The sequence below is a fragment of the Varroa destructor genome, unplaced genomic scaffold (assembly GCF_002443255.2).
Source record: "Varroa destructor unplaced genomic scaffold, Vdes_3.0 BEIS01000003.1, whole genome shotgun sequence".
Taxonomy (NCBI): domain Eukaryota; kingdom Metazoa; phylum Arthropoda; class Arachnida; order Mesostigmata; family Varroidae; genus Varroa; species Varroa destructor.
In genome coordinates this window covers 28,516,141-28,539,418 of record NW_019211456.1, presented here as the reverse complement: position 1 = coordinate 28,539,418, position 23,278 = coordinate 28,516,141, and the positions used below count along the sequence as shown (strand labels likewise).

At 39.0% G+C, this 23,278-nt stretch overlaps 1 protein-coding gene and 1 long non-coding RNA gene across 2 annotated transcripts in view; one reads left to right on the top strand and one right to left on the bottom strand.

Moving 5' to 3' along the window:
- Positions 1-1,368: 1,368 nt before the first annotated feature.
- LOC147756769 (uncharacterized) lies at positions 1,369-9,512 on the bottom strand. Its single transcript, XR_015323294.1, has 4 exons — positions 9,261-9,512; positions 5,467-5,578; positions 1,988-2,134; positions 1,369-1,624 (listed from the first exon to the last, which is right to left on the bottom strand). It is a non-coding gene; the product is annotated as an uncharacterized LOC147756769 (long non-coding RNA).
- A 255-nt stretch (positions 9,513-9,767) lies between these two features.
- Lerp (lysosomal enzyme receptor protein) overlaps positions 9,768-23,278 on the top strand; it is a 29,742-nt gene continuing 16,231 nt past the window's right edge. Inside the window, exons 1-7 of the mRNA XM_022795805.2 lie at positions 9,768-10,262; positions 10,646-11,443; positions 17,026-17,350; positions 20,014-20,341; positions 20,725-20,942; positions 21,094-21,256; positions 23,092-23,278. Of these exons, the coding sequence (XP_022651540.1) occupies positions 11,067-11,443; positions 17,026-17,350; positions 20,014-20,341; positions 20,725-20,942; positions 21,094-21,256; positions 23,092-23,278 (1,598 nt within the window). The 5' untranslated portion in view covers positions 9,768-10,262; positions 10,646-11,066. The remainder of the gene's footprint in view (positions 10,263-10,645; positions 11,444-17,025; positions 17,351-20,013; positions 20,342-20,724; positions 20,943-21,093; positions 21,257-23,091) is intronic.

Genomic DNA, 23,278 nt, shown 5'->3' with positions numbered 1-23,278 from the left:
AATAAATGGATAAATCGACCTTGAGGCAGCTACGATCAATTACATTACCTTTATTTAAGAACTACTTATAACCATTTAGAGCGTAATTTGACATTTTGCAGTGATGTTAAATCTTCAGCCGAATATGACATTTTCTTATATTTCGTTTTCGTTTATTTACTAACAACAACGCATGCGTACAATGTTGAACGAAACAACGTCGTACGCGCGACGCTGAGTGACGATAATAAATAAAGGCACTAACCAGAAAGAAAAAAAAGTTTACTACATTAGCGTCAATACTTGATCACACATTTTAAATAATCATAAACCCTCTATCATAGGACTAGAAGGCCACTGGCACGGTTTATCTGACCATCGTTCATGGCCGTCTGTTCGATCATACTCGGACGGTCTTGAAGATCCGCGATACAGGCGACAATCATAGGCAAATGGCGCACTTGCAACTTTGTTCGAAGAGCCTTGTATGAAGTGTCTTAAAAGAGCTCTTTAGACTAAGGCGCGATTTTTAGTTAGGAGCTGCTGATTTGCATTTAGGTTTTAGTTTGTTTATTAATTTAGATATTGTTACGTGAAGATGTCCTATTACTACGCATCGTTACTTTAACGCGAATAATGGTAGTTGAGGATGCGCACACGAAGCTGTCACAAAAAGGTCAACAGTAATCGACTAGTAAACCGGCCGTGTTCAAGTTGAAGTGAGCCGAGTTTGGGAGATGGCGTAACAAAAACCAAAGGGACTCCTTCCAATCTAAGTTGGATTCAGTAACTATTTTTAGGCCTTATCAATTTCATAAGGGTAATTTACTTGAGTATGAGGCGATAAGACTTTGCAAACAAATAGCAATAATATTTCTTAATTTTGCTGTCATATAGATCGAAAACTACCGTCGGGGTGACCTTGTTAACCAAAATTGAATCGCACTCCAGAAAGTTCGTATAGATCTCATTCACACTCACGGTCATTAAAGACACCGGACCAAAGATATCATGTAAAAAGTTACATATCTTATTCGCTCAGTTACAACTTAAATATTCAATATGGTTTCACAGAATGCGTAAATCCTTTATCAAAAGGATATTTCCGTTTTCGACTCGATTAATCCATGCATCAAAGGTTAGACACAAAAGGTGTTTCCTTTGAGAAGGGTATGCCAAGGGCCCTTCGGTTGGATGAGCAAGCCAGCCCTTCACCGCGTGATCTGCTCCAATTTAGAAACTGATCGTCATTGAGAAACGAGGCAAACGAATTAACCTACGGCCCAGTCGTAAAGTATCTATTCATGTTTTCAGCGAACTCGTTGTAACTGTCTCAGCAATTGTATGATCGAGTATATGCTATTAAAGGATGAGTAACTAGGGTTAGACTACAACACTTTTGCCAATTTATTATTAATCAACTAGTCCATAGCCTTTTTGTATGCTTCCAGAGCATACCTCACGTCCTCAGTTACAATGCCATTCTTGGCAATAAAATACCTCCCATACGATATGAGCGTCGTTTGTGATGCGCGCATTTGGTCTTTGTAGATAAAGAATCAACCGATCGCAAAACGTGCGCCCTTTCCGTTTAAGGGCCTTTTCGACAAAGTCTTTGTTGTCAGCTTCGTGCTCTCGGGGGTGCCTGTAAGACATACGTATTAATTAGCGACCTAGAACGAAAAAATGTTTACTAATTAAGCAGTTTTACATATATATATATATATATATATATATATATATATATATATATAACACGTTAACGACATACTAATGTTTACTCACGTCTGAACAGTTCAACATCGGATGCCGTCTTCCATTATTAAGTTAAATCAATTTAATAATAAACAAATACTATACGAACGATAATTTAACGAAACAATAAACGAATATTGTCTGTGTTTCGTAAATTTCATAGTTGGTACTGTGGCCTTCTTTCTGCATATAGAACTCTAAGGAAGACGTTAAGTAAAAGGATCGCTAGATCAGTTTTGAAAAATTGTCTCACCTGTTTAAGTAGGCGATGAATATATACTCAACGAAGCAGACACGTAATCCCAAACGTTTAACGCTACCAGATCAATTCCTGTTGCTAGCCCATTTCGCATGCCATTCGTCGTTATTAGATATTAAAGGCGAGCCCTTGTTCCTGTTTCTACATAAATTCAATAGCAAAAGTATTCCACAAACCAATTTAGTTCGAGAAAATGATTTAACTATCCGGTAACACTTTATCCTCATAGAATATGTTAAGGGTTTGCCTCGATAATTCTAACAGTTCAAGAATCCTTCAGTACAGGGTACTATTTTGCTCTAAAGAACATCTGTGTTATATAAACTTGGAATACACCAGAAGCATTAACATTCAATTATTATATTTTCGGTAAGTTCTACTGACAAAAGTCAATCTCAGACTCATGAGGTCAGCTAATCAATCAGCGTTAGACCTCTGTAGCTCCGGAATCGACATGAGAACTGGTTGAAATTATTAGTTGAATAAAAGGGAATCTTATCAAATGATCGCTCCTTCGACAGCATCGACCTACAACGTATTGTTTTCATTAATTTTCGTTAACGATCTGTATAAATAGTATTAGGTTCATTGTTTCTCGCTATAGTCATCACGTAGTATTCGCGGCAGAAACGAATTTTGTTTATAACAAAATTATAATAATATTAGCGATAGTTTAAGAATAGAGAGCCCATATGCTCAATTTAAACGATCAATTAAGAATATCCATAAGAACATCTTCTTTATCCTGCAAGTTCTTTTTCAATAGAGGCGCTTATTGGCCTCCCGTTGTTTGCTGCTTCTGCTTTGGTTTCATCGGGCAAGACTTATTTACTAAATGCAGTAACAGTAACATATCCTAGATCAGGTGGCTTTCATAGAATTTTATGTAAGAGGTAATACGAAAACAGTGACTGCATGAGGCGCTTTACCTATTATGCAACGCGGTGGGACATGTTTGAACCAGAATTTCATAAATGCGGTTGTTACAATTATGAACATAGTCATTTACAATGTTACCTAATAGATAGTCTTCCCTCGCGTGAACACTATCTATGCTTTAATACATGCTATGTTGTAGATCGATATCTGTTCCAAAGAACAGCTCGATCAGTAGTGGGCGTGCGTTTAAGTCTGAGATACCAGAAGACGTAGTAAATGCCGGAGTCAGCATGTCCCAGTGCTACTGCACCTGTTAGTATTTAGAAGGTCACAAAGTCAGCTTAACGAGATACGCCTTCAATCAAAAATTCTCATGAATTAACGTCGCGTTGGTGCTTATTTTGGTCGGAACCACATTGATATTCATAAACTATGACTATAAATATGGTATACAATGAAGCATATGTATTGCTTTTTGTTTAGTTGTTTTATTTGCACTTTAAATGGTGGTTCCCTGTTGTCACCTGCGAATGAACTGATCTTAAGAATTTCATAGTTGGCACCATCTCGAAAATGAATGAATTCTCCATGAAAACTAGCAAATTTCACAACCTGAGTAAGTTACATATGTTCGATACCGGAAGGGAAAGTAAACTGGCTTTTATGCTTAAACTGCTAGGCATATATTACCGGTTTAAGTTAAATTTCTCAGTATAAATATACCGAAAACAGGTTGAAGCCATATCATACATTTTCAGAGAACTTGCTATACCTGATCTCTGCGGCATATGATTGCGCAAAAGGTAAACGTGCACACATGATTGTCAAAAGGAAATCGGTCCATAATAGATCCGCAAGTAAGTGGTATCTTCAGTCGTCTGCTGTGGTGAACTTTTCTAGAAGGAAAGATAGTGATTCGATCCAGTCGTACTGACTGATTGAGAGGAGCAGAGGTCGCCTTAGAAGGTTAAGGTACGCAAACCTATTAAGTCCGAAATGGTAGCGCCTATAGTGAAGACATTTGCACTATTTAGATGCCTGCCACAGGATGATTTATCAAAACGTATGAATTTCGATAACGAACAAACGTCTCGAAATGATTTTTGAAGACAAGAGCAGTTAATGCCACCTAATATGGAAAGCTCCTTTGATTGCTATTCCTATAATCAGTTTAACTTGAATCTACAGAGAATTTAGAACGAAGCAAGTGAAAAACGTTCGATCAGTTACGAATTCGCGATCTAAGAACCGAAACATTTTATTAAAACAATGGTTATTGAGCTATAGGGCAAATATCCCAAAAAAACAATACATACAGTTATTAAAGTATCACCTGTTGAATTTTACTTATCAGGGTCAGTTTGAATCGTAATTGCAGATCGATGTATTTGTGTGTAATAAGGACGTAAAACACATAATTGGGATATGTTTCATCCGGTAATTTAACTGATATAGTGTGTACCGATACGTTTATCTGAGAATTGAAGCTATGAATATTTTAGAATGGTAACAGTGATTTACTAGATTCCATGTTGATAACAACAAATATGCAAAAGTCAAACCATTCCAAGCGTAAAAATCATTATTTATAGTATATTTAATGGTTATGTTTCTACTTCAGTTGATAAGAGCATATGAGCTGAGCTATATCCTCTGTGAACGTATTTATATAGTCTTTATGCCAAAAAATCCAGTTTTTCTGTGCCGTAATAGAAACGGTTTCTTGAATTTTTCCAGTATTTTATAAAATATTAGAGCTAAAAATAGATTTAACTGGATTGGCAATTTCAAATAAATGGAATCACGTTTCGACAAAGTAGTATGCGATTTGTCGAAGATCTTCCAACGGTTGGCTGGGAGCAGCGTGTTACGGTCGATAGCTTTATATCTAGGCCATTCACTGAAGTGTTACAAGAACCTTTTTTAGGCAATAGCTATTAGGATTCCGACAAGCATGATGTGATAACCTCAAGCTAGCTATAACGTGTCAATCTTTGCTAATTCAAATCCAATGACGCAGTAAATTATCTTCATATATAGGAAAAAGCAATTTTGTTATTCTATTAAATCAATTGTCGCAGTTCTCAGAATGCCCCATTTCATCCTCTGTTATAGCCAAAGTCATGCGATCAAGTTCCACTTCTAGTGAGACACAGAAACGCAAACGTATTTTCACCAAGCCAGGTCATGACTACAGAGTGAAGTAATTCGTGTCAAAGTTTATTAGACATTGTAGATGTATTCCGATTTGATGAACCCTTATATGAGCAGTCTTCAAGTGATATCTGCTTCGGCGCTCTAGGAGGCGCTGTCGTAGCATGTAAACGGGAGTTATATAAATTGACTTCGAGCCGGACTATAGTGTTAATGTCGTTTACGCTGCTCAAAAAGCAGCTCATGACCGCGAACGTCGTCTTGTCACCGTTCGGAGCATAATTGTTCACACAGCCTGCTATAACACATACTGCGTCTAGATGCATGGTTGATCCTTAATTCGGCTTTTCAGGATTACTTCAACTGTGCCTAGTCAAAAAAATCCTGCAGGAAGTTAAAAAGATGTAAAGTGGTAAGTTTCCGTTCTCTCGAAATTCTACCTTTCGTGGTACGCCAAATTCAGCGCGCAAATCAACTCAATTCCACTATGATCTCCAATAATGATATTTGGATTCTGTAGCCGCCTGTTGTAGAACTTTTATTCGGGAATGCCTGTAAATTAGAAGTAGTGCAAAGTGTTGCATAGCACCAAGAGGTTACGTATGAAAACTTATCGTTAACATATAGAATGACTAATACCTTCTTCCACATAAAGATGACAGTATCCTGCAGAGAACTGTTGCTAATTGCAATTGTCTAAGAAGGAAATTCTCTAAGGGAAAACTCTCATGTCTTTTATTATATCACAGCCTAGAGATTAATTAACTTATGTAGTAATTATATAGTAACTATACTATATAGTAACTTATATAGTAACTGCTTATATAGTAGCAGCAACGATTTTCGTATGTAGGTTTGACCTTTAGTATGCTCATTATGACAGTATACTACTCATTATTATTGAAGGTTAGCAAACCTCCCAAACTTGCAGTATTGAATATTGAATAAATAGACGCTTCTGTTAGTTTTTTTAGTCTTTACATCCATGAACGATTGAAAAAAAACCTATTATGGTCATGATTTAAACAAAGCTTATTACAAAGTTTGACCATAATAAATTTTTCTATCGTTTAATATCTTTGACAGCATGGTTGCAACTTACGTTACAAGATGATTTTCTATTATAAAGTTATTATTATATATATTATAATTATAAAGATTATAAAGTAGAGAGTCACTTGAGTGAAGACTGCACTTTGCTGTGATATGACTTATGATGTCACGAAAAATGTATCGAGACCTTGATGCACTAACAGTGGACGTCCTGTTGTGGTCGTTAAAGATGGCCGAACCTTTGATCAGGAGCCGTTGCCACGTCAAGTTGCGGTAGGGACACATGCTATACAGTTTGTGTGAATAAATAAAGCTATTATTACTTTTATCTAATTCTACCTCTATTTAGAGATATATTCTGCTTACCTGAATTTTTTAGAAAGATTTAGACATGTAAATATTATATAACAATGTTTGCATCTCATTCAAACTACTTACGATTGCTTTAATCTACAATTGTTATCTATATATGGGCAACGTACTGAAATAAAGTTTGATAAAATGTAAGTCCCGAAAACGTGTTTTAAGTCATCGATTGATAAACAGAGAGGTAAATATTCCGTTCGATTCCAGCGAGGTCAAGAGAATCATGTTCCATTTTTGACTCCACCGGCAAAGGGATTCTGCAGTTACGACAATACATCCACAAACAAAAAACTTAGTGTTACATATGCGGAGTTTTATGCGGAGTTAGACCATTTCGTAACATCACTGTACATAAGATGTTCAGCGAAAATCGGATGTCGCATTGTCATCGTAAAGGTAATGTTATATTCGACTTCGCAGTTTGGCTTAAATATGCAGAACCTGATATATATCACTGTTGCTGACTGTAATGTCAGGTACATTCTCAGTTTACATATTGTTGACATATTTGCAAATGGAGGCTATCTTTATAATAGCTCTCCCCGTCAAGAAGATGGACAATGCCGAAGACATTTCGATTAGGCCACTATAAGTAAGTGGCTCACACTTACTTATAGTGGCCGGCCGACTTCACTCTACTGACCGTCGTGCCTTGCTTGCACCAAAATACCATTTGCCGTATCTTTTCAGCTACTCTATGAAAATCTTTATCTAAAGATTAAAATATATCCCGCTTAATTTATATATGATAACTATTAACTAAGCTAATTATTAACCTTCCTAAATATAAATATTGTACTACTCAGAGCTGTCTGGATCTATCTGTATTACAGAGTTAATGCAATCCATTGACAAACATACAACAGCTAAACGACTCAAGGAAACACGGTAACGCCAAGTTACTTGCGCATGGCCCTTTATCTTAGCTCTGTCAAATAATCTGTTTCCAATGTGAAGAATTCTAAATCAAATTTCCAAAACTGACCATATTTTCCATCGCTCTGACGTTTTCACCCGTTGAGCGCAACGACAATGTCTATTCGATATTATGATTTAAGCTACGACGAAATTCGAACTCAGGGATGAATTTTATGTTAAGTTTAGCTAACGTTTACCCCATTACAAAATTCTATTAAAAGTATAAAAGCTCTCACACTTGTATCGGGTCCATTGAGAACCATACTAAAAGTGCAGAAAAATGATATCATTATCCATTAGTTTTTCATGTTGTAGATGCGCATGCAAAAAAAACGCTTTTGTTTTAAACCAGAATTAAGCCATACAGTAACTTGTGTTTTTGTGGTTCGCTATATTGCGCTGCCACTTCTAATGGTTCCGCCGACAAGAATGCGGGTCTTCGGCAGCATTGAGTACAATTGCTTTCGATGAAATATCGTTAACTTAACGAAGTGTGACAAATTATAAAGATGCCGTACGTATATCAAAAAGATGTTCGATTATAGTTCGACTGAAACAAATACTCCTGTGGATGGCAAAGTAACTAAGGAAGTCGTACTGGCGTTGCTGTTCACCATATTTACTAGTAGATACGATAGCTGAGCAAAGTTCTTTTTTATATATATAAAGAAAGACTGTCTAAAATATGCAAACGTTAGTAGAGTTGATCAACGCAAAGGTGCTCGCTCCGATTCTAAACACTACGAATCAATCATTTTTTCCGAATAACAGCTGCGGCAACTCGCAGTATCCAGTTTGGTTCGATGTTTCTAAATCTTGGAATGAGTTATTCTATATATTAGTCATTGGTGTACGGAACATCAATAGTTTCGGTGGGGTAGGTACACCAGACGGGGCTGCTGTGTAGTTTTAGACCACTGCTGAAAATGGTGTGCGAATCCGCCGTCTATTTGGCATAAGGTGAAAAAAGTCATGCTAATTCTTTTTGATTGTCTTCTTCTCGCTTATATTCATTTATTTTAATGACAAAGTTCAAATGTATAAATTGAGATGTGTGTTGTATCTGTCTATGTGGGAACGTGTTCGTATTAGATAAATACGAACTCGAATCGTTCTTGGTGTACTCAGTAACCGACCAAACACCACTGCACGATACTGTGACGTGTTTCACAGAATGATATAATAGGAAAGGATTAGTTAATTATTCACTTCACAGTTGAATTGCGGCGGGCTGTTTCCTTGACACATTTTTTCGATGGATAGCTAAACCACGCGATAAAGTTATCGGTGGATGGAGCACAGCTTACAGCCGCGTGTCAATTATACAAACATATAGAGACACTCTCTCGATTAAACATACACATTTTTCTAGAGTAGTGTCTAATTTAACTCTCGGTGTTTCTTTTTTTTTGTCGCCGTACACTCTGCATCTCTGTACTTGTTTGATTGTGTACGGGCCGCTTACAATACCATATTTATGTATTATTCAGACACGACAACAACCAAAGCAAACACGTAGCAGCGACAATTCTAATTGGCCTTACATCTGTTGTGCGTGAATACTTGCTCGCTGTTACGTGAGCGTCTATTATACCACCGGCGTAAAGTTACTCATAGAAATAACTCGATGGAACAATGAAACATATCAAAATCGCAACAAGTAAAACATTTATATTAGGAAGTCTGTATAGCAATCTAGTTGAAAGCTTTACGATGATCGAATTTAACAATTTAGGAATTCCTAATAACAATTACACATTACATGTTTCTAATTAGTTTCTAATTCTTCAGAATTAGCCTTACTATAGGGTACGGAACGTCTTTGGTTATGCTTTAACCTTAGCCAATAGGCCCAAAAACATGTTCTACTGCTGCTAGTATTAGTACTTTTACAAACCACCGCATGTTTCGGTATTGGCTCGCAATCAAATTCAAACATTCGCGCGCTTCATCCTTGTTACCGTTGGTGCTGCTCTCTTGTTCTGTGTGGCTAAAATTGTCGTCGCCGTTCCTACGTACTGTTCGCTCATGGAAACAATTTTTGCTTGACTCGATAAGCTGCCGCCGCCGCCGACTGTCTTTTTTGTCATTTGCACCATACGTCCCAGCTGCGTCGGCTCGCACTAAGCATACTCCGGTTAGCTGCAATGCGATAGAGACACACACCGTTGTAGCTAAGTAGGCAACCCTGTGATCCCGTGTAGGCAACCCCATAGACTGTTGGGTAGATTGGTTTCTGCTGCTGTGGTTGTGGCGGCGGCGGCGGCGGTGGCGCCCTCTTCTTAGCCCATCACGGCCGTCGTCGTTGTCGTGATAGCATGTTTTCATCCGCTTCGGCTGCTATTAGTTCTGTTGCTACTGCGCCGTGAACGAGCGATTTGCGTCGTTGTGCATATCAATAAGGCGACCGTCGGTGTTGCGGTTGTATTCTAGTCAACCAGCTGTCATTTCGGCAGCGGCAGCCATCCTCTTCTCCATCCCAGCCGTAGCCAGAGTAGCAGCCGTTTACCTTACAGCCGCCAGCCTTTGTGCGAATGAGGCTATAAAGTCGTCGCAAATAAGTCGCAGTAACAGGCGCGTCGCTGTTATATGCGTTGGTTAATTCGCGTGTCCGTCTGTATCTGTGCTGTGCTTTGTACTGTGGTTTGATTCTATCTTTAGACTCTGAGGGTGACGGTCATAGTGGCCGTGGTGCTATGAGGTGGTGAAGCACTGGCTTGGTAGAGCGTAGTGTGAAAAACTCGTTCAAATTATCGAATTACGCATTTTATCAAAGCCCAAAGTAATTACGGTAGATCCGGTACAAGCAAAAGGGGGCAATTTCTGACCGGACGACGAAGTTCTGTATATTTTTCGCTTCATATTCAGTCGATAAACAATCAGCCAGAAAAAGAAATAGGTAAACAAGCCAGGTAATCGGTATTAATCATAGATTCACACAATATCTTAGCATAAACTAGAAGTTTCACTGTTGATTACACCTAAAAGAAACTGGTTTGGCTGGCTCTAAAATGGCAGCCAAGCACTCACTAATTTCAAATCGAATGACAAGAGATTATGTGGTAAACCGGTCGCCGCTGTTAACTGCATACAACTGCGTATTACACCGCTATTCGTGACTTTCCCTCAATACGTGTCTTAACCGCTGAGTCTATCAGTCCTTGTCGTGTGTTGTCTAATCTGTATGTTCAAATATCGCTGGCACTGTTGTTGCTAGATCAGATGTGAGACGAGTGCAAGTCGTAGGGATCGGTCTTTGTTTTGTTTGGTTATCTGCCTTAGATTCAGATCCAGTCTTGCAGACAGCACCCGCAAAAGTGAACACATCGAATATAGTGGCTCCCGCAAACTGGAACGAGGTGTATCTAAGCTTTAATTTCTAACGGGAAACCGTTAAATAATCATCTATCTTCGAAAAGGAAGAACTGTGAAGATTGTACATGTCTTTTTGCCAGTGTGCTGTCTGTGATGCTCGTAACAGCGGCGCAATAAGGAGGCGCTTATCATTGTTGTCGGTTGGATTGCGTGATTGCTCGTGTTAAACATACTGCGAGTGTGGTGTGGCTTCGAGCGCATTTTGGGTGTCACTTCCTCCGAACAGAGGCAAAGACCAGAACGTTGTTGGGACTAAAATCAACGCCGTCGACGTCCCCAACGCTAGTTACGCACCGGTAGCGGTGCAGTTTAGCGGGGGGTAGTCGGGATGACAGTGAGTTGGTCGTCAGTATCGGCCACCGGCGACAGAGATCCGCGGTTTCTAACCAGGAGCCGCTGTAGAAAATTCGTCACTGCCAAGAACATCTGCAGAGACTGCAGTTACGGCGTGAACGGCAATAGCAACAGCGGCAGTGGTAGCTGTGACAGTTGCCTCAGTAGAAATTTTGCCGTTGAAGCACCACGAGCTACAACGAAGAAAATGAGACCAGCAATCACTAGTAGACTCTTTCTCACGACGGTATTTCTGGCCCAGCTAATCGCTGTTAGCTCGCAAGATGAACTGGAATCACAGGAACGCGGATTCAATCATGCGGCGTTTTGTGCGGGCTCGATTAAAGGAATAGATGGAAAACTACTTGGAGCGTAAGTAATACATTTGAATATGTAGGCTCATTATTTCATATTGACGTTCCTGACCAATGTGACAGCACAGGTTGCTGTAGGAACAACAGAAACAACAGATTACATTGAACATTGAAGATGACAGAGTCATAAGGAAATAAAGAGAAAACGAAAATTACCAGTATTATTAATACTATTCCTGGTTTTGTTTTATATATATATATAGTTTTGGAGTGATCTGGTATCGATTGTTCACTGTAGAAAATGATCGACGGTCAGTATAGAAGTGATCATCGCTGCCGAAGCCATTATTTAACATTCTATTTCTCCTTTGACAATAATAACTAAACCAATATAAAACAAATTTTATTGACTATTACGGTGTTGTTAATTTTTTTTCACTTGTGCTGTTGCCACGTGACTTTCCGCGGTCGTAAAATAAATAGACACAGATTAGAACGGATGTTGCTATGGAAGAAGTTGGGTAGCTCTTTCTCGTTGGAACGGAGTGAGGCTATGCTGATGGGCTGGTATTCTTCCCAAATCGATTTAATAGCTTTGTCATCATTACGGCATCTACATCTACTTTGCTCATTTAATTTTTAGAACCAATTGTATTTAGTTGTGTGTAATACACATACAAGACAATGTTTTCTAATTAGTAACGTTCTTTAGCCCACCACTAATTAGCAAAACGTTATTTTGTTGCAAGGAGATTTGACTAACCTTGAAACGAATAGGTAAGCAATCACCCAATGATGTTGAAAGGCCAACAGAACTCGACTCGCGTCCATAACGATTATTCAGTTCTTTGTGAAAATGTATTGGTTATTGTGTAGAATACTGTTTAATAGAGGGAAGATAGGTAGGCTTTTTTTTGCCTCGCAAGTAGACCATTTTTCGCGTTGCTAAGACTAGATAATGCAACGCGGTTGATTGTTGCCAGGCTGATGGTAACAAACATACGTCCCATCATATAAGATACTAGATTTCACTGTTACACAAGCTCTATGGCTCGTTTATATGATACCCGGTACATCGGCTACGCAAGACTTACAAAGCAAGCTATGCTTGTCGGAGCAAAACCTTTGTTAGATCCGCTGTCAATTTTAGCTTAAAGCTTAATCCTTCAGCTTTTATCGTGCTTTATCTTCTATCATGCCCTGTTGCTTTATTTGCAGTTCTTTCCATTCTTCACGTTACTAGTTCCTGCCATTACCGAATTTTGCTTTAACTTGATGAAATCTAATGGCGCCGTAGCGACTCGAAAGCACCGTGGGTTTTCACGCGGCAGTATAACCCAAAGCTATTCCAATTCTCTACGGTCAGAAAATTTTTTGAAATTGTATTTGATGCTCCGTCATAAATAAAATAAAACTCGCTGAAGCAACATATATGTTCATCTATAAGAAGTCAACAAAACAACATAGCAACTTAAACAACATGGCGGTACCCTTCGGCTTGACTTACATGATTCTCTACCGAAGATTTTGAGGGGAAAAAGGTGACTTCATGGAAATAGTCGTATAGTGGTATTATTGACAATATTTGCCTTGTTTTTTATATCTGTAATTCGAACTTCCCACGTATAAATAGTTGAATATGAATTTTTTGTTTTGCCTGTTTACCACGATTTTTGTCCATGGGAAAAGTGGGATGATAGACCTAGGCTAGTCACTGGATAACGAGCGGGCTGGATAGGACTAACTGGCTGAGTCTTTTGTCCATATATCCGCGCCAGTGTAAAAACAGTTTATGAGCTGGGAAAGGCCCGATCGTATCAAAAGGAACAGCGTATTCTTTGCCTTGTGACTACAGTTAGAATAGACTTGCGAAGACTGAGCCACTTTAACGAACTTGTTGGAGTCTGTTTATACTTATTTCTAATGCAAATCGAGACGATGCGCTACACTGGGCAGCTACAGCTAAGCCTCCATTAAACGTCTGAAACTCGAAATTGCAGCTGACGCAGAGATGCAGAATAAAAGGAGAGGATGAAGACGGACATATATTGCGCCAGTTGTCCTTGCTATTCTTGCCTTGGATGTAAAGGATATATAATCATCAAAGGACAACTTCGTTGCGCTATCAATACGCGCTTTGTTTCAGGCCAGGCAATATCGTGGCTGATAACAACTAAAGCTGCATATAATAATAATAGTAAAGGGAAAATCATTTCATGGATTGGTTTCACTGACTATCTGCCTTATGATGATATATTAGTAAAATTATCTAGTTATTTAACATATATATAGCTGATGCTCTTGTTTAGACTCGAAATGACGACGCCGTGATATGGCTAACCGCAGCTGGATTGGCTACCAACAAAGCCCTTTGAATAAATGCGAGAAACGTCGACGTGAACTACGACATTCAGTCGGTGTGTTTTTGTCCTTCTTCTATCTCACCAGCTGTCAATAAAAAGTAACTCGTTCGTCACTCTCGAATAGACCGCTAGCTGCATATGGATCGCCAATTCTGGCTATCGATGCAGCAACTGTGCTCAAAAACGGTAAAATAACTGTTGAAATAGCGGCCAAAGAAAAACCAAAACGGGGCGTTTCATCAGGGGTAAATTCCTTTGTAACTTGCCGTTAATGCCATATCGTTCGTGGCACTTCTATCGTCCTGCTGGCCTTGCTTGGCAGATCAAAAAAAATTGCAGAATTGATTTGTGAAGCTCTTAAGAACCAATAAAAAAAATAAAGATCATCTGTATTGTTCAGGCTTTGCTCTAAGCTTAGGAAACGACTATGACTTAAATGCGGCGTTGGCTGAAACCTAATAGCTTTGGGCTGCTAACTGTTGGTCTTTGTCTGTGTAACCCTAAAACAAAAAACGGATAGCAATTTCAAAGATAAATTTGGAAAAAAATTTCCTGCCGATCAGTTATTTCAATGGGGGAAACTGTCTATCACTCCTAGCTGTTATAGTAAGACTAATTTTTTTTTTCAGGCATAAACTATATCCCTTCAAATCCTGTACGAATTCAAATTAACAGTTGAACACGAGTTTCAAAATGAGTACGTCTCCGCAATTTGAGAAAACCACACTGAGAACACCTCTTTACGCGAGCTTATGTCCGTAAGTCTCGCACCTGTTATTATGGCCGTCTATTATTGCGTAGCATCCGCGCTGTGTACAGGTACTGAAGATTGTCAGCCCACCTTATAAGGTGGGCGGTATATTTAGCTACAAGCGACCAATTATCGCGGCTTCAGCATAGGGGTTTACACAAATTATATGAAAGATTTCTGATGAGCAATGTTCGTGAATAGGGAAAATATCAGCCAAAAGCAGAAATCATCGTAGGATGTGGTTCGCCGGCAGAATAGGATTCTCCGAGATCACTTAGTCATGTCCGGCCAGGCCAAGTCGTCTTTGGAAATCTAAAGGCCGCATGCGTCACTGTTCAAAGAAATGGGCAGACGTTGAAGCAGGGAGGCACCGTTCAAGTTAAGTCGCCTTTCCTATATAGCAATGCCCAAAGGTCCTTTTAGAATATGAAAAAAAGATCTACTACCAAATGAATAATCAAATATTTCGTTAAATATGTGCGCCTCATGTAAGATCACCTTAAATGCCTTGTGGCTTACCTTCAAGAAGCTGCTACCAAACATTCAAGAGAACATCACACAACTTTGTTAGGTCCGTTTACGTGTAAGACTAAAGATAGAATAATACTGTAATAAGTGCTGAACTTGAACACACGAGCTTATCAGTAACAAGCATACGCTGCAATTTTAAACGCCATACGCGATGCCTGTCTATTTATAACAAAGTGTTTTATATCGTTCAACACTGCATTTAGTTTTAATAAATACATTCCTTTGAGTAAGCAGTACAATTTAGTAGGTAAGTAGGTGACGTGCTTAAGAAGCTTCGGCATGAATTGGCGCAAGACACACATAGCAGCTAGACTCCACGAGGCAAAGAGGACGACAAGGCTGCCACCTCATATTTTCCATTAATTCATATGTACGTTGCAGAGATGAATAGCTTAAATTGGTATAAAAAGCTTCGACTAACGCGTTGTGTTCAAGAACGATTGCATCGTTAGAAGAGCACATTGTGACATGTCTTTTATTGTTACACAATGGCTACTACATGGTAGTTTCGACTGACATACTATTTCGTGTTATAGTTTGGCGTTCTAGAAAAAACCTAAGACTTTTGCTAGCGAAATCAACTTTCAGCAAATATAGCCTATTGCACACGCTGTATCTGTACGATTCGATATGATCGGAAATAGTCTGCTCTCGCCTGACCCGAATTTAAGCGAACTCTCCACATCACTATATATCATCAGTCTCTGCTTGAACGGACTTGTCTAGGAGAGAGCCCTTAACCCTATGGAAAAGCGTGCTGAGCCTTAAGGCCATCTTACAATTTGTCGTCCGTTTACGGGGCTACTGTAAAAATCGGGCAACAATAATACTTATATTTTTTCAGTAATAGTAAGTGGATGAAAGTTCTTGTACGATTGGTTCTCTCAAATAAATACGAGCGTAATTCATATTTTACTTATGCACAAGGTGTGCTAGCCAAAAAAAGCGTCGTTATTGTTGTTATTCTGTGACTATCACATAGCTTCAGAGGCTATATTAGTTGGGGCTCCGCCACTCGTACCATGAACGCTATGAGAATGACACATGAAGTATGGAGATTTTGTCGCCTTTATGTGTTGATTAGTCAACGAGTAGAGCAGCACCTAATTCGGGCTTCTGGTTATTGTCGATGACGAATGCGAGGTTACCTTGGATATTGATTGGTGGACTGTTTTCGATGAGTTTACAATCATTCAAAGCTTGACGTACCGCGTACTCAGTCTAGTTCCTGTACTGCAGGCGAATGAAACTGTATTGATTGAACGAAAAACCAATTGTTTTTTTTTAATAGACCTTATCGCCGCTGTGTGTTTCACCGAAGCGACTAGCTGATTGATTCTCCTCCTTTTCTCTGGAGAACTTGTTTGCTTTTATTTCATCTTTAGTTGATTATGACATAGTATGACATAATTTAAATAGATCACAATAAAGTCACGTTTGATAGATTACTCACAGTGAAGGGGTAATTATTCGCAACGTGACACGGTAACGTCCTTGTTGAATATCGCTTTATTGCTAATTGATTTGTTTAGAAAGTTTGTGAAATTACAAGGGTTAGAACCTATGAAAAGGCAAAAAGACTTACGAAAGCTTCGCAGAGCACTAAAAATGATTGAACTCTTACTACGCGAGGTTGGAGTTGGGTAGCATTTGATTAGAGACAGTCGATATAAAATGTAAATAAAAAAAAAGTGTTGACATGCTGGTAACAATCAGACTTTAGCTTTTTTGTTGTGTCATTTAAAAAAACTTGTAACCACGTTCACCAGATAAAACTATAATCCAACACAGTTATGTTCTAAGTTTGTTCAGTATTAATGCTGTACTGTTGCTGAAAAGATAATAAAAGATAACTTTGGGTTTATGTACGTAAGCACGGGCTGGAAACAAACGGATTATAACACTGCGTCTTGGTGGTAATTTATGTATAAAACAAAAACGCTATATCGTATTTAAAATCTACAATCTATCGTGCTGTTGTTTACGTGATTTCAGTTATTCGTGGGTCATACCAAAGCCGACGAGTTCAGCTGAAGTTAGCCTATTTTACCTTTCACTATGTGAGCCACTCAATTTCACCAAAAATAGTGGCGACAGTTTCCAGTTGCAGCCAGTTGAGTGCAATGGGGCATTTGTATGCCATGTCACGCGATTCGCAGCTAATAAAAGCTACACAGCCGAGGTTTTGGTAAAGGCTACGGAGGGGAATCAGTCCTTTGAGGCGAAAAGGAACTATGTTTTTCTGACGGGCGGGCCCTGCAAGCACCAAGCTCGCAAAAACATACAAGTGGTCATCTCGTTCCAATGCGGCTTTCATCTGGTAAGTTACAAATGCAATGCATGATTATTAACGAACAGATAACAAAGGCATAGTATGAAAAAATCTCTTGAACGTCCTTTCTTTTTATTATGGTAGGCTTTAGACTCCTAAAAAATCTAGTAAATGAATATCAGGATATTAGAAAGTAAAATAAATGGCTAATCGATGGCTTGTTGAAGTCCAAACCATTAGCACGGAATACTCATATTGTAGTGCTAAACGAATGCCGCAGAATTAATAAGTTATGAAATTCTAAGTCGACTCTTTGCGACACTGGTTGACTAATGAAATGCCACTTCAGCATGAGTTTGAACTCAACGCCTAATCTCAATTGTATGTACTGGAATATCTTGATGATTTATACCACGTATTTGTTTTTGGTTTTATTGTGGCGAATGAATCGTTACAGTTAATCTTCGCTTGTGACTCTCGATTTAGCCACAACTTATGCTAGGCACCCAGTGGTATTTACGCTATCTTTAAACACCTCAACTAAGTATTTAGAGACTTTCAGCCTTCTAAGGGGAGCATTCTCCTAGCAGAGACAAGCTCAATATCATTGATGATAATGCAACCATTAGCTAGTCTTAGAAGAATATCCATAACCATAAGTTGGCCTTCTTCAGCTGTTTTCGGAAACCGGAAAAAATGTAAAAAGGATCTTGGCCAGCAAATGAAACGAAGTCACTTAATAAGGACGACCTAAAGTTACCAGATAAAATGAATCATTCACCCCGCTTTTCTGCTATTGCACTTATCTCGACAGATTCGATGTCGGCCTGGTTTAATATCTACCAGTCCGTTGCGATGTGGTGCCATCGTAGTAATATGGTGGAGTATCCCGTGGATGAAGTTGAGCAATAGAGAAGTGAGATATATATATCTGATGGCCAAGGAAGTCTAGGGTAAAGGGCGTCAGATTGAAGCAGTCTCACAGACAGAAGTATGAAGTGACTGCCCTTCGTTAGCTCATTTGTTGCGTCCTTAGCGACAACAGTGGCAACAGCAGTAATTACGGTTTATGGCAGTCGTTTAGCTCTTGTAGCAGCACCACCAGTGATGACAAGGCAGAAGTGGGCAACTACTAATAGGACGCCCGGTGATCGATATAAATCTTGGAACTTGCGAACAACGACAATAACAGGAGGAGGATCAGAAGGAAAAGCCTCGCTTGCAATAGCAGCAGGCAGAGATGGAGCAGCGAAATGGCCGAGCGAAGTTATGCAGAAAAGGCAGAAATAACACAACAAAGGAAACTATAATCGGGGGGGGGGGGATGATCGAACAGTAGACAAAAAAAAAGGCGACGAAAACGGAAGCCCGGTACTTAAGAGAATCATCGACGAGAGATTATGGCATAGGGCATATGTCCCGCCGAAAAGAACACGGCCAGCAAGGGATCTTAATAACGTGAACAGCGCGCATAGGGTTCACGAAGGAGGCGGTTTATCCGGCAGCATTCTTGGTTTTGTTGTCGGTGTTCGGTTGTTTTCGCTGTTCGGATTAAGTGTCTTATTGAAGCAAAATTGCCCCATAGGTTTCAGGTGTACATACGTCACGTAAATCAAATATGAGAGATGTGCATTGTGCTACAGGAAACCCTTTAGCACTTTAGGTGACGTTAAGCAGAGACATGGTCCACAGATGGTAGGGATAACTAGTGTAAATTATCTACGTTCAAAGATTTGTTGTATCGCGACGAACACCGTGTCGAAGGGCGTGTGAAAAGAAAACGCATGAGGTAGAAAGAGAGCTAATTTTTTTAGTGAACATCAAGGTAAAATGTTAGCTGATGAATTTTTTGAAATTATCTCGATGTTGCTAGAAATCCAAAAATGTATCGTAAATACTCGAGAGGGAGTTTTTTGCCATTCCCTAGGATGTTTGTAGGCGATTTACTTTCGAGATTGTGTCGGCTATAGGGCTTGTTAACTAGGTTAAAATCTGTTGAAATTTTACATCTTGAAATACGTACTTGAAAATCAACTGACGTGATATTTGAATGTCCTTGCAACTACCTGATCCCGAAAGAGATTAATATCAATAGTATCTTTTTTGGTATAAACCCAATTGTATATATCTTAAACGTACTCACTATTCATGCAAGGCGACTAACCTGTTTCTTGACAGTGGGTAGCATTATTTTAAGATATGCTCGACTTGCTTCCAACAGGTATACTAATGCTAATAATGTAGAGTTGTGCACTATTGTATGACTTTACATTAGTGAAATAAATCGAGGCCCTGCGTGCTATAGTTAGTCATGATAGCGATTTCTGTAGCCATAAAGTTGCAAATCAAGTATGAGTATGATGCTATCTTATATTCTACTTTAATCACCAATCATAAAACACCGACAAACTAGCCTGAGCGGAATGCAACCGTGCTAATGAGATCATTGGTTAGAAATTGCCGTTGCGCTGGAATCATACGCAGCTTGGGATCGCAATTTACTTCAAAAGTTTACTGTGTAGGCTGCGGAGCTAGTTTACTTTGTGGGCGAACAATCACACTATCAGCTGTATTAGAGTAATCCGCTAGGTCTTATTTCAGACTCCAGTAAGATGTATGCAAAGTGATAACTGTTTTTGTCTTGTCTGGAGCGTATAAACGAATTAATTCCGTAATGCTTTACGTATAGCCGTATGTACCATTTGTTCCAGGGATCGCCCCATTACATGCTGGATAACTCCTGCAATATGATTCTATCGTGGCGAACATCCGCGGCCTGTTTTGAAGGTGCGAACAGCGGTGCACCTCCTAGTACTGGAAGCAGGACACCGTTACCTGCGGCTGCGTCTCCATCTTCAGGAGGACTTCCGCCAATCATTAAGCCTAACGTTCAGGTGCCTTGTTATGTCATCGATGAGTTTACTGGTCACAAATATGATCTGAGTCACCTCATTCGTCTGCGGGGCACACATAAAGTTGAAGCATCCAACGTGGATCTTTACATCAACATCTGCCAGGATATCACGGACAGCTTGATCGGTAAGCTTATTTTCATTTCTTCTGTATATTATTGTTGATAGATATACATAATTCGTGTCAACGGGCAAGCAGAAGAGTAGTTGATATAATAGGCTATTCATAGAGCAGACCTAATCATATATAATTTTATATAATTATTTAGTATAGAGTTAAACTGTCTTATATGGTTTATTGTAAACTCGTATCTCGAAAAACGTGTTTACTAAAGAAAGCGTCGAAGAGGTATTAGACTGCAAATACCACCTGCTTTACTGCAAGCGCGTAAAATAAAAACTGATTTTATTTCAAAGATCACTACAAATGCACACCTGTTATTGTTGTGACGAATTGGAGTAGCAAGCAAGATTTGGCATCTATTTATTGATTCCAATATGATTATTTAGGTTGTACTACACCTGGTACGGCAGCCTGCCTGAACCTGCGTAAATCTTCATGGAAAACCGTAGGATTAATCAACTCGTCTACCAGAGTACAACTCATCAAAGAAACGGGCGACCTCACCATAACATACAAACCATCGAAGAATTCGAAGCCATTCGAAAACTGTGTGAATCATCCTTCCACGGTGATCCACCTCCGATGTCCAGAAAAACGCGGCAGGGTTAGTATTAGGTAAAGTCACAAGCGACTAGTAGATCGATTATTGTACAAATAACGTTAAGCATTAGGAACGACCTGTACCGATGCGTGTTTCTGTCGTTCGTAGTATTTATAAAAATTGACAAGTGATCAATACGATTTAACTTCTGCAGAATCGTCCACCACGTCTCCTAGCGAACATCTCCTGTCAGTATATGATCGAATGGGAAACGGACCATGCCTGTCCCGAACACTCGATCGTCGGAGACGTAAATTCGTGCAAAATTGATATTGATGGCAACCAACTTGACCTGGGCAGATTGCGCGGCCCTAAAGGTAACAAAACTCTTTCATAGTATAGTCAACCCATCTCTACCTTATTTGCAACTTGGCTTGTTATAAATTTATGCTACAAATCGGTTGTATTATAAAGACTAGTCGGTCCCTCTTGGAATAGCAAGAGCTTCGTTCCTTATCTAGCTTAAATTGAAAAAAAAATACAAAATTAATGAGCTCATATTGTAGTAAATAGTCCTAAGCCCCTTGTGTGCTTCTATAGGATTCTTATACAATCACTAATTTGACTAGCACCTTATTTGGCTACAGGAATAGACAATGGTCGTGCAATAAAAATGTTGATGTCAACAGAGAACGGTGGACGCTATTGAAAACATTTGTGTTCAAATCTCGTTTATCCCTCCGCGTTACATTACTATCATAAAAAAAATTAGCTTATTGACGCAGCCGACTAGTCATCTAGAAAGTATTGTATCTGCGCTCAAAAGCTTTACTAACGCTAAGAGTAGTCGGTTTTTCTTTGTACTTCGTAGCGCACTTTTGATACGCAACGCAGCGCCGATTGTGACATGAGCGGTTTCTATTACGCAGGTTGGTGATGTGCGTGGATCGGAAAGTTACTGATACTGTTACCGATTGATTTGGTGCTTCAGTGGAGGAATGGAAACCTGATCATCATAGACTGTAGTGAATTGAAAAACTATAAATATTTGTATCTAATAAAGCTAATGTAAATATTACACTTTATAGAAAACGGTATATATCGGAAATGAACACTCGTGTCGATCTAGAGTAATTGAGCATACTTCGCATCGATTCTGAAGCTGACAACTTACCTTCGATTGTGCTGTACCATATCTTAAGCAACAAGACGGTATATATTAGCACTATTGAAAAAAATGACTAGATTTAGCAGACGACTTTTTCAAGTTGCCGCCTATTTCGCTAACGACCGTGGATGTAGTGGTAGAAAAAAGGAAACATATTACACCTCCATGTGTGATATTTTTATCAGCTAATATCGCATTGATGACTGCCGTATTAAAATAGTTCCTCGTGACTTGTACAGCGCATTTCTATTATGATTATTCTCTTTTTTAATCACAGCGATATTCTGATAGGAAGGATCTTTCTTTTAACAACGGCGCAATTACATTTTATATAGCTGAAACCTATTGAGAATAATAGAACTAAACTCCAAACACACCTCGCAAATTTAAGTTATGGCAATTTTTTGCGATTGTTACGGACCATGATCTTCACTTTTCTGAGGAAGTCGGTTATAAGGGTCAGTTACACTTGAAAACCGCTCATTTCGATCTTCGTTTATAGCATGCTATTATCGGCTAATGTTGGAAGGGTAACAACAATGACTTTAATACAGTATCGTGCATGCCCTCGGGGCTTCCTTCTAATTTGATGGTTATAAGCGCCCTGCTTTTCATATATATGTATTATGTAAACTTGGTACATGAAAAAATCCTAAAGGAATCATTCGTAGAAATTATAGATGCTATATAAAGGTTAATTTAATTAAAATAAGCACATTAGGTAGAAATAGTATCGGCAACAATTTTGTTCATGTCATTATGTATAGGACATCGTCACATGCTATAAAATGGTTTTGTCTCAAAGTGATATTTAGAAAAATTAGCCATAGTTTCGATGAAAAATAAACTTGGTCTAAGAAAATAAGCAGCTTATCCAGTTGCACCTTGAAGCAAAGGACGTAGCAATCTAAAGAAAACTAGTCGTCTTGAGAGCTTTGAGGCGCTATTTTACTATGAACGGTTCTTCCGTAAGGCTTCTTCAAAACGAGTTTTTGGCCTAATCAACCCTTTATGTTTGGTTTTGCTTCTGATGATCATACGTAGGTTTGGATCGAGTATCGAATGTGACCATTTTTGGCAAGCAACATGATGTGTTACTCAGCATTTGCAGCTTCGGGTTAAAAAACGGCATCTGCGGGAAAATTTCGAGTACGATGACGACCAACGTTTGTTTCAACGATTCGGATGGAAACGCATATAGTCTTGGATCTAAAACTGACAGCGGTTTGAG